At 31.6% G+C, this 10,309-nt stretch overlaps 2 protein-coding genes across 3 annotated transcripts; both read left to right on the forward strand.

Moving 5' to 3' along the window:
- The first annotated feature begins 1,515 nt into the window (after window positions 1-1,515).
- Window positions 1,516-3,176, forward strand: LOC145950770 (uncharacterized). Of its 2 annotated transcripts, XR_014428621.1 has the most exons (5): window positions 1,516-2,079; window positions 2,206-2,467; window positions 2,541-2,744; window positions 2,827-3,064; window positions 3,147-3,176. XR_014428621.1 is itself a non-coding variant. In XM_083062482.1 (4 exons), the coding sequence occupies exons 1-4, from the start codon at window positions 1,958-1,960 to the stop codon at window positions 2,929-2,931; spliced, it is 693 nt and encodes a 230-aa protein (XP_082918608.1). In that variant the 5' UTR covers window positions 1,516-1,957; the 3' UTR covers window positions 2,932-3,139. The 2 variants fall into 2 exon arrangements, 1 of the variants encoding a protein (XP_082918608.1); XM_083062482.1 differs by lacking the exon at window positions 3,147-3,176 and having other exon boundaries at window positions 2,827-3,139.
- A 340-nt stretch (window positions 3,177-3,516) lies between these two features.
- On the forward strand, window positions 3,517-4,540 carry LOC145950382 (uncharacterized). The gene is made up of 4 exons (XM_083061471.1): window positions 3,517-3,541; window positions 3,925-4,123; window positions 4,197-4,364; window positions 4,432-4,540. The coding sequence occupies exons 1-4, from the start codon at window positions 3,517-3,519 to the stop codon at window positions 4,538-4,540; spliced, it is 501 nt and encodes a 166-aa protein (XP_082917597.1).
- Window positions 4,541-10,309: the final 5,769 nt, after the last annotated feature.

Consider the following 10,309-nt stretch of genomic DNA (forward strand, 5'->3'; position numbering starts at 1 on the left):
GTCCATTGATTGATGACTTGAAAATGTTATGGGACACAGGAGTGGAGGTGTTTGATGCATATCGTGAAGAAAAATTTACCATGCGTGCAATGTTATTTTGCACAATAAATGATTTTCCAGCATATGGTAACCTGAGTGGGTATAGTGTGAAGGGTCATTATGCATGTCCTATATGTGAAGAAAACACAAGTTATACCCAATTGAAACATGGGCAAAAGATTGCGTACACTAGGCATCGTAAGTTTCTTGTTCGTAGTCATCCATACCGTAGATTGAAGAAAGCATTCAATGGAAGTCAAGAGGATGAAATTGCCTCGACATCGCGCAATGGTGAAGAAGTATATCAACGGGTGAAGAACATTAACATTGTGTTCGGAAAGACGCAAAAGAAGTCAACTGAGAGAAATATCTGGAAGAAACGATCAATATTCTTTAATCTTCCTTACTGGTGCAAGTTAGATGTTAGACACTGCATAGATGTGATGCATGTGGAGAAAAATGTTTGTGATAGTGTAATTGGGACATTGCTAAACATCAAAGGAAAGACTAAAGATGGAGTGAAAGCACGACAAGATTTGGTGGACATGGGTATACGTTATGAGTTGCATCCTCAGTCTATTGGAAGACGCACTTACTTGCCTCCAGCTTGTCATACTCTATCAAAGAAAGAAAAAAAAAAGCTTTTGTGAGTGCTTAAGCAGTGTGAAAGTTCCACAAGGGTACTCCTCAAATGTTAAGAGTCTGGTGTCTATGCAAGATTTGAAGTTGATTGGTTTAAAGTCTCACGATTGTCATGTGTTAATGCAACAACTTTTGCCTGTGGCTATTCGTAACATTTTACCATCTTCTGTTAGAGTTGCTATTACTCGATTGTGTTTATTCTTCAATGCCATTTGCAACAAAGTAATTGACCCTATAAAGTTAGATGAGTTAGAAAATGAAGCAATCACAATCTTGTGTCAATTGGAAATGTATTTTCCACCTTCATTTTTTGATATCATGGTGCATTTGATAGTTCATTTGGTTAGGGAGATTCGATTGTGTGGCCCGGTTTATCTTAGATGGATGTACCCTGTTGAGAGATATATGAAGATCTTAAAAGGATATGTCAAGAATCAATACCGCCCAGAAGCCTCTATTGTGGAGAGGTACATTGCAGAAGAAGCCATTGAGTTTTGTTCAGGGTACATGTCAAAATCAGAACCAATAGGAATTCCCAAGACTCGACATGATGGGAAACAATTTGGTAAGGGTAGTCGAAGTTTAAAGATTAGAACTGTGAGTCGAACAGAAGTTGACCAAGCACATTTGTACATATTGAACAACACCGATGAAGTAATTCCTTACATATCAGAACACATAGATGAAATCAAGATAGCACACCCTCGGATGACTGAGAAATGGGTATTGAATGAACATAACAAGAGTTTTTTAGCTTGGTTTAAGAAAAAGGTTTATGGTGAGGTTAATGCTTCTGATACACTTTTGAGACTCGCGTGTGGGCCTAACAACGATGTCATTACATTTGGTGGGTATGACATTAACAAATATTGTTTCTATACAAAAACAGAAGATGACAAAAGTAGAGTACAAAATAGTGGGGTTACAATTCAGGCTGAGGCTGTGCACTTTGCTAGTTCAAAAGATAAAAATCCCATTACAGCATCCATGAGTTATTTCGGAGTCATAGAAGACATATGGGAAATTGATTATGTTACGTTTAGAGTGCCTGTGTTCAAGTGTAAATGGGTTGATGGCAATACAGGTGTGCGGACAGATGATTTAGGGTTTACTTTGGTTGATTTGAATAAGGTCGGCTATAAGGATGAACCTTTTATTATGGCATATCAAGCAAGACAAATTTTTTATGTAAAGGATCCATGTAATGAGAAATGGTCAGTGGTCCTCGAAGGAAGAACCATGCATGGAACTCACGAAGATGAGTCTCTAGATATGCATGAGACACCGTCTTTTTCAAGCAGATCATTTGGTCCTATTGCGGACAATGAAGTTGACGAAATACATGCTATTCGAAGTGATCATGATGAAGGAATATGGGAAAACATTCCAACCTAATAGGTTTCTGTTTATGTATTATTTGTTTTTTTATTAGTTATTTTGTTGCTATATTGTTATTATCTTTTTTACTTTATTTGTCTATTCAATTAATTCATTGTTTTAATAATGACAGTTTAATTTTTTCAGGATTATGGAGGATTCTGGGTCTGGCAGTGGAAGGAGGGAAGGTAGATCTGTCACTCGATTGTCTGGGTTGACAGCTGGGCGCATTGCCAAGGAGAGGACACCGGTTGAGGTGGATCCTCGTTCTGGCAAGGCATCAGGCCCAAATGCTGCCAAGTTTAAGAGCTATTTGGGAGTCCTAGCTCGACGACATGTTTCTATTATCATTCCATCATGGGATGACGTTCAGGAGGTTGACAAGAACCTCATGTGGCAGGATATTCAGGTATATACTTTCACATCCTTTCAATATTATATAACTTAAATACATTATTTATTATTTGTTGTTATTTTCATAGCAAAATTTTGACATTCCCAACACTGAGGGCATGAGGAGGAAGATGTTATCTGCCCTTGCCAGCAGGTGGAGAGACTTCAAGACTTTCTTGACACGGGAGTATGTATTTGGAGAGCGCCAAAATGAGACTCCCTGTCTAAAGTACCAGATCACTGATGAGGAGTGGATGCAATTTTGTGCCACTCGATTGGACCCTTCGTGGCAGGTTAGTTATTGATAACTTTTACATTGACACAAATACTTAAGGTATATTTTAATTTATCTCATTTTTTTTTGTATTATTGCAGGCTAAAAGAATAGCTGCCCAAGAACGACAAGCCAAGAATGATGCACCCCATCTATTGTCAAGAGGGGGATATGAAAGAAAAAAAAAAGCAAATGAAGAAGGCTAGGGCACAGGCAGCAGGGGTTGAGGATGCTGACCGTGTGGAGTCACCTCCCCGCCATGAGATGTGGATAGCAGCCCGGACAAAACCAGATGGGCAAATGACTTCTGAGTCTGCAAGGGTCGTTGCTAATAAAATAGTAAGTAAAAATATACAAATTAAGACTCTTCATTTCAACTCATTTAATTCATAAGATTTTTTAATCTTCCTTATTGTTGCAGGAGGATTTAGTTGAGCAGAGCACCCAGGGTTCATTTGTTTCCGATGGTCGAAATGATATCCTCACAACGGCCATAGGAAAGCCAGAGCACGGAGGTCGTGTGCGTGGTGTTGGTGGTTCTTGGAGCCACCGAGATTTCTTTGGTGGCCGATCATCGAGGAACACTGTCGACTCTTGCAGTCAAGAGGTTATACAGAAATTGGAGCAGAGATTGGAGATGCAGTTTGAAGAGAAACTGAAGAATATTGAAAAACAGTTTGAAGAGAAGTTTGAACTTTTGGCTCGTTCTCAGCAACAGACTGCAGTTGCTCATGATGGTGTTCGAGTCAGCACTAAAGGGAGTTGTGCTGCTCCAAATTCCTCAGGGGAACATGCTCACACTGATGTACCAAACCAGTGTGAGTTATATGTTGAGGATGACCCCCCACAGTTAGTGGCTATTGGCCGAGTATTTGAGGGTGGCTCAACCATCCATGGTGTCCCTCTACAGCCAGACTGGACACGGGTTGTGGTTGACCAAGTTCAAGATGCTGCTGCTCCAGTGCCTTTGCCCAATACAGAGGTTCAACTAGTGGGGCAGGCAACCGACACATTCTTAGCTTGGCCAAAATGTTTGGTCATGCCGCTTTCAGCACGGGCAAAGGTAATTATATTATTGCTCTTTTAGATTCTTATAATTCTATTATTGTTTAACTAATTTTGATTATTTCTTTAGGATTTTATCGATCGTGGTAAGGAGGTCATGAGAGAACCTCATGTTCATGATGCTAATATCGCAGAAGCTGAGGATGATCCCATATCTAAGCTTCTAATCCAATTACCACGATTAAAGAAGCAACCAATTCAATTGCAGTGGGACATTAGAGTTTTTGGAGTTGATAGCTCTGATGTTCCACTATACATATCTCTGCCTGATGCATTAGAGATTGTTGGGGGAAACTCCATGTTAAATATATCTGTCATACAGTTGTGGGCCATGTAAGTCATATTTTCTTTTATGAGTCTAAATTTACAATAATTACATTTAACTTATAATAATTATTTGTGTTAGGTACATGGACAAATTGAGTGTGGAGCAAGCACAAGCAGAAGTATATGGATTTATTGAGCCTCAATCCATCCAAAAATCAGGAAACACTCAGGTCCAGATCCAACAATATATGCAAACATGGATGAGTGACTCAAGAAGACATATATACATGGCTCCATACATTGACGGGTTAGTTTTTTAATTGATTTTTTAATCATGGTAATTTTTTAACTGATTTGTTTGTCATACAATGTAGGTCTCATTGGCAGTTAATGGTAATCATTCCTAAGGAATATACCGTGGTGTGGTTTTGTTCACTTCATCGAAAACCAAGCCAGGAAATTAAAAGCCAATTACATGGGTAACTACATTTTTTCATTATGTTTTAACACTGTAATTATATATATTAGCTAACATTTATTTTTATTTCAATTAATTAGAATCGTGTCTGGAGCTAATATATTAAGTGGAAGAGCCAGATCATCAAAGTCATTGCATTTCATATACCCTAAGGTTAGCAAATTAATTCATACAGTCAATAATATTTAAATTTATTGACTTTGGAATTAATAGTTATTTGTTTCTCATTTTAGTGTAATAAGCAACAAGACTCGTTTGAATGTGGCTATTACATCATGTATTGGATGAAAGCCATAGTTTCTGCGGGTATTATTGATTCTTGGGCGCAGGTAATTCATATCAAAATTTATTTAACTATATTTACCTTTAGAATAATTAACATTGCATATTAATGACACTTAAATTACCCTTTCAGGTCTTTCTAGATCCATCTCCATTGTCCGAAGATGAGATGCTCAAGATAAGAGAACAATGGGCAACTTTTTTTCTAAGTTTAGTTAGTTAGATATTATGTTTATAGTTTGATAGTTAGTTATTTAGATAGCATTGACAAACATGTTTTATAGCTTTTTTAGGATAATAGGATTTACATTGTCATAATTTATGTTTTTTAAGATTTATATATTATTTTCTTTTTGTCATTCAATTTTGAAATACAATTTGAATTTCTATTCTGGATTGCCTGGTTTAGATTTGGTATTCTGGATTATATTTATATGCAGGTGTTGGGTATATCAATTTACAAACGTTTTTAAAAAAAAAACTGCCACAATTTACGTCGGACATGGCGTTGTCCGACGTAAATTTACGTCGGGCCTTGCAATGACCGACGTAAATTTACGTCGGACAAGGCCACGTCCGACGTAAATTTGTGGCATGATTTTGCCCCTTTTTACGTCGGTCTGGAAAATTTCCCGACGTAAATTTACGTCGTCTTCCAGTGGCGACGTAAATTTACGACTCCCGTATTAACGTCGGACCCTTTTCCGACGTAAAAGGGTCAAAATACACGACGTAAAACACCCTTTGTGTGTGAGCAAGGTCGAGACACACGTGTATGAAGTGACCACAGTATAGGGGTCACGCTGAGCTATACCGATTACGAGTGGCCAATTTGAATAAAGTGTGATGTGTTGAAAATGTTGTTGCTAGTAGATGATATTGTATATCTATTGTTGTAGATGTTGTGTTGCTTTACGTTGCAAGTTGAAAGTAGAATTCTATTGTTGTTTATTATATGTTGATGTTATTTTTTTATGTTTATTATTGTGAGCTTACCCTAGCGTGTTTTCCCTATGTGGTTGGGACTGCGATGACCATACCTTGGTATGCGAGCAGATCAGGATAGGTGTTCTGTTGGACTAGGTGAGCTTCGAGACTCAGGAGGAGGGCTAACGTTGTAGTTAGTTGATTGGTAGTTTTTGACTACCTAGTTGTTGTATAGGATATTATATTCCCTACTTTCAGTTATATATATTATGGGATCTTTTTTAGTTGTGTATTCTCGTTATATATATAATTGTTTAGTAGTGGGATTTTATTTTATACTTGTATCTGAACGCTATAGACAGTGTGAGACCTGGCGGGTCGTTACACTAATATTTATTATTATTTATATTTTTATTATGTATTATTTTTTGTGTGTAATTATTCAATTATTCGATGTACTTATAAATAGGTTAGTTCTCTTTTAAAGATAATACATGAGTTAAATTTTTTTTCTCCATCTCATATTGTCTTGTTTATTTTCTTTACCTTTCTCTTTCTTTTCATAACATGTTATTAGCACTATAGTTTTTCTTCCATTGGTGTTGCAACCGCAAGACAAAGTTGTGAAGAATTTTCTTAAAAAAAGTCATTTTTCAAGACAAATATTTCAGGATTAGTTATTCATCTTTCATAACAATTAGTATTTTATCAAATATTTGTATTGTTTATATTGTTATGAATCAAAGTAATCTTGAAGACATTGTAGTAGTCCAAAATACGCTATTAAATAAAGAAAATTTTTATACATTCTTTTGAAATGTGTCTAGAATATGTTATCAAAAGAGAAAGAAAGAAAAGTTAAAGAGGCACATAAATATTTTAAAGAGTTGTAGAAAATAAATAAGGGTAAAATAATTCATATAAAAATAAAAATAAAAAATGATTATTAAAATATATTTATTTTAAGAATAGGTATAGATAATTTAGAAAAAAGACATTGAAACACTCCTTGCTAATTGATATTGAGAAGAAAAAAAAAACTTTTGATATATATCAAAATCTTTCGTATTATTACTTGGAGCATCTTTATCGGTTGTTTGAAAAGCAATGCGAAGCATTGAACGTTATATATCTCATTCACGTGGAGCACCAATCGTTTAACAAATACAAATGCTTTAACCTTTAAAATAATAAAAACATATATGTTATTTTCATGCAAAATAACATTTATTCAATCACTATTGTTGCTATTTTATTTTATGATCGTTGCTTTTATTCAGTACTGCTGATTTTTCTTTTAATAAATAGGATGGTACTACAATCTTTTTACAAAACTAAAACCTCTCAAAATTTTCTCATTTTCACACTCAATAAATTTCCAACTTCTTAATTATGTAATTTTTAATAAAGCTTAAATATGATTTTAATTTTTGTAAGATGAATAAGTTTTGATTTTGGTCTTGATAAAATTTTTTCTTTATTTTTTATCTCTAAAATTTAGAAACGTTGTTTTTAGTTCTATTATTAAATAATATTTTTAACTATTTATTTATTTATTAAAATATTAAACAATCATATTAAGTATTATCTATAATTGTTGGTGAAGGTGAGTAACACTTTTAGATTTCTTTTATAGGTCCTTAAAAAATGATTTATTTACCTTAAAATTATCTTTAAGGACTAAAAATAATATTTTTAGATTTTAGATAGTGAAAATAAAAAAATAATTAATAGAGACTAAAATAAAAATTTACTCATTTTACGGGGAGAAAAGTATTTTACAATGACTAAAACAATGTTTACAAATTTTTGAAGGGTGAAAACAAAGAAAAAAATTATAGGAACCATAATTAAAATTCACTCGTTTTACATAAATTAAAATAATATTTAAGTCTTTTAATAATTTAATTAGAGTCTTTATGTTATCTTATTTATGTAAAGTTAATTATAATCGTTAATTTAGATTTGGTATGATGGGTAGCTTGGCCAAGCCAAAATAAGGCTAGACTAAGCCTTAAAAAGGATAGTCTCGATAAAACAGGACATTTTTTCTTAACTTGCTAAGCTCGACAAATCAAATGAGTCTAGGTTAGGTTGACTCGCAAAACTTATAGGTTAAGCTATTAAACTAATAAGTGAAATAATTTAAACTATCATTGTTCTATAAATTTGTAATGTACTATATAATCATATAACAAAATAAATCATAATAATAGTGGTAATAATCTTTTACTCTTTTGTATTCGTTTAGAGACTACGATTACTAGTTTAAATTTATGATTAATTGGTATGAGAGTTTTTTCTCTCTCGTTGCATTTTAATTAAATGACTTGTCATTTATATATTGTTCTCGTGTTTGTGTTCACAAAGTTGGGAAAAATTAAATGGTGCTAAAGATGAAGACCAAGAAACTGAAAAGGTTAAGAAAACTAAAGTTTATATCTTTGAGATATGAAATTATTATGAAAATGTTGATTTAGTTGATGTGATGGATATATAAATACAAATATAATGGTTGAAAAATTGTGTACATGTAAAGTTATCATGTAAATTTAAATCTTAAATTAATTGATGTATGGTATGATTGTGGTGGATGTTTGACTGACTTGGGTGTTTAACTTTCAAACATGTTAATTGTTTTATGTTGTAAACCATATGACATGTTTTGGTTGGCTTACATGTTGGAGAGTAGTATAGATGTTATTTTCCTATACTTGTGCTCTTTTGAAATCTACCTTATCATTGCGTGTTTTTCATGTGAATGAACTACAATGATCATACTTTGTATGGAAGTATAGTAGGGATAGGTCATTAAAGGTGCATAATGGAGGTCATTTGACAAATGGCGGTGTTTTGGTTGTCTTGGTGCTAATTTTAAGTAGTTTTATATAGATGTCGCTTGACCAATGCTTAAGTTATATATTCAACTTTTATTGGAGTATTCTATGTATATATATATATATATATATATATATATATATATATATATATATATATGTGTGTGTGTGTGTAATTTATATTTGTACACTTGTCATTGTATTATATGCATGATATATAGGACACGTGCAAATAATTGTGAATGTGTAATTTTAAGTAGTCTAATTTTCATTATTAGTTAAAAATTTCATAAGAGATCATGACAAATCATTATATAAGTTCAATCCAACAAAACCAAAGAAAAAATATGCATTGGATTGGACAATTTGATCAATTTAGATTTGAAAATTTGGAATCCAATCAATTTATCTCATATTTCAAATTTTAACTTTTAGGAACCAAATTAAATCAATTCATCCGAATACATAAATTTCTATTATTATTTTGTTTTGTATACGTTATAAAATTTGACACTTAATATGAAATAAACTTGTTCAATATACAAGTATTTCAATAACTTGTTTTCATAAGTTTAGTTTAACGCAGAATAAATTTTGTTTTGAATTTATAATTTTGTAGAGGTAGATTTTGTTGAGTTTGTAATATATTTTAGGTTTAAATATGTTTTTAGTCATTCAAATTTAAGACAGATTTATTTTTGATCCCTCAAATTTAAAACTTTTATTTTTAATCCTGTAATTTTTAAAAATCTTGTTTTAATCTATCAGATTACCAATAACATATCTGAAAGTAATAAATTAAGACGGTTATACAATATTAATTAGATTTAATGTGATATTTTCATTAATAAAGACACTAATAGGTAAATTTTATATACTAATATTTAATAAATTTCTTAACAAAATTTGAATATAAAGATTAAAATAAGACTTTTTTTGAAATTACATGGACTAAAAACATCAATTTTAAATTTGAGGGACCAAAAATAAATTTACCCTAAATTTAAGAGACTAAAAACATATTTAAGCTTACATTTTACATCTGACAGATTTTTTCATAATTTATAATGTTGACAAACAAAAATTAGTAATATAAAATATTTTATCATTAATTACATAATAATAGATTTTACAAGTTATTTAATGTAATTTTTATTATTTTATCATAAATTCGATGAACTAATTTAAACTAAAATGATTATGATTGGATGATTGGTCTAAATTAGAGTTTAGAAGAAAAAAAAAAATCTAACGAATCCAAACCGATTAAAGTTCGTATTAGATTAAAATATGTTATAAGTATAATCTTTGTTCACCCTTACTTTCAATTATTACGCTATACTCAAAACAAAAATTAGACTTATATCGTTAATTAAAAAATGCATGTATGAAATTACTTGTCAAATACTTTTTTATATACTTAAGGTACCGTAGTATCTATATAATGTCAGACTTTTTTAGTCCAGTGACGTCTATATATTTGATGTTTATTAGTTGGGTGCATCATTTTCAAAATTATACCTAACTAGTCAAACATGTGCCACTTGCTTGTTTCCATGATTATTCAACATGACAGATATATATATATATATATATATATATATATATATATATATTAAAAAATTTTAATTTAAAAAATGAATAACTCATAATTTAATATCATATAAAACCAAGTTAAAAAAAAGTAAGTTTTACATAAGAAAAAATGAGTGGTATAGTTGTTATAAA

This window comes from Cajanus cajan, chromosome 8 (genome assembly GCF_000230855.2).
Source record: "Cajanus cajan strain Asha chromosome 8, NIPB_CcT2T_4, whole genome shotgun sequence".
NCBI lineage: Eukaryota > Viridiplantae > Streptophyta > Magnoliopsida > Fabales > Fabaceae > Cajanus > Cajanus cajan.

Excerpts from the sequence above, each read along its gene's own strand:
- LOC145950770 (XM_083062482.1), top strand. The coding sequence starts at position 1,958 with ATGAGACACCGTCTTTTTCAAGCAGATCATTTGGTCCTATTGCGGACA. Across the intron at positions 2,468-2,540 it reads TCATGTGGCAGGATATTCAG|CAAAATTTTGACATTCCCAA; the intron begins GTATATACTTTC and ends TTATTTTCATAG. Across the intron at positions 2,745-2,826 it reads GATTGGACCCTTCGTGGCAG|GCTAAAAGAATAGCTGCCCA; the intron begins GTTAGTTATTGA and ends GTATTATTGCAG.
- LOC145950382 (XM_083061471.1), top strand. The coding sequence starts at position 3,517 with ATGCTCACACTGATGTACCAAACCA. Across the intron at positions 3,542-3,924 it reads CACACTGATGTACCAAACCA|AAGCTGAGGATGATCCCATA; the intron begins GTGTGAGTTATA and ends CTAATATCGCAG. Across the intron at positions 4,365-4,431 it reads ATGGCTCCATACATTGACGG|GTCTCATTGGCAGTTAATGG; the intron begins GTTAGTTTTTTA and ends CATACAATGTAG.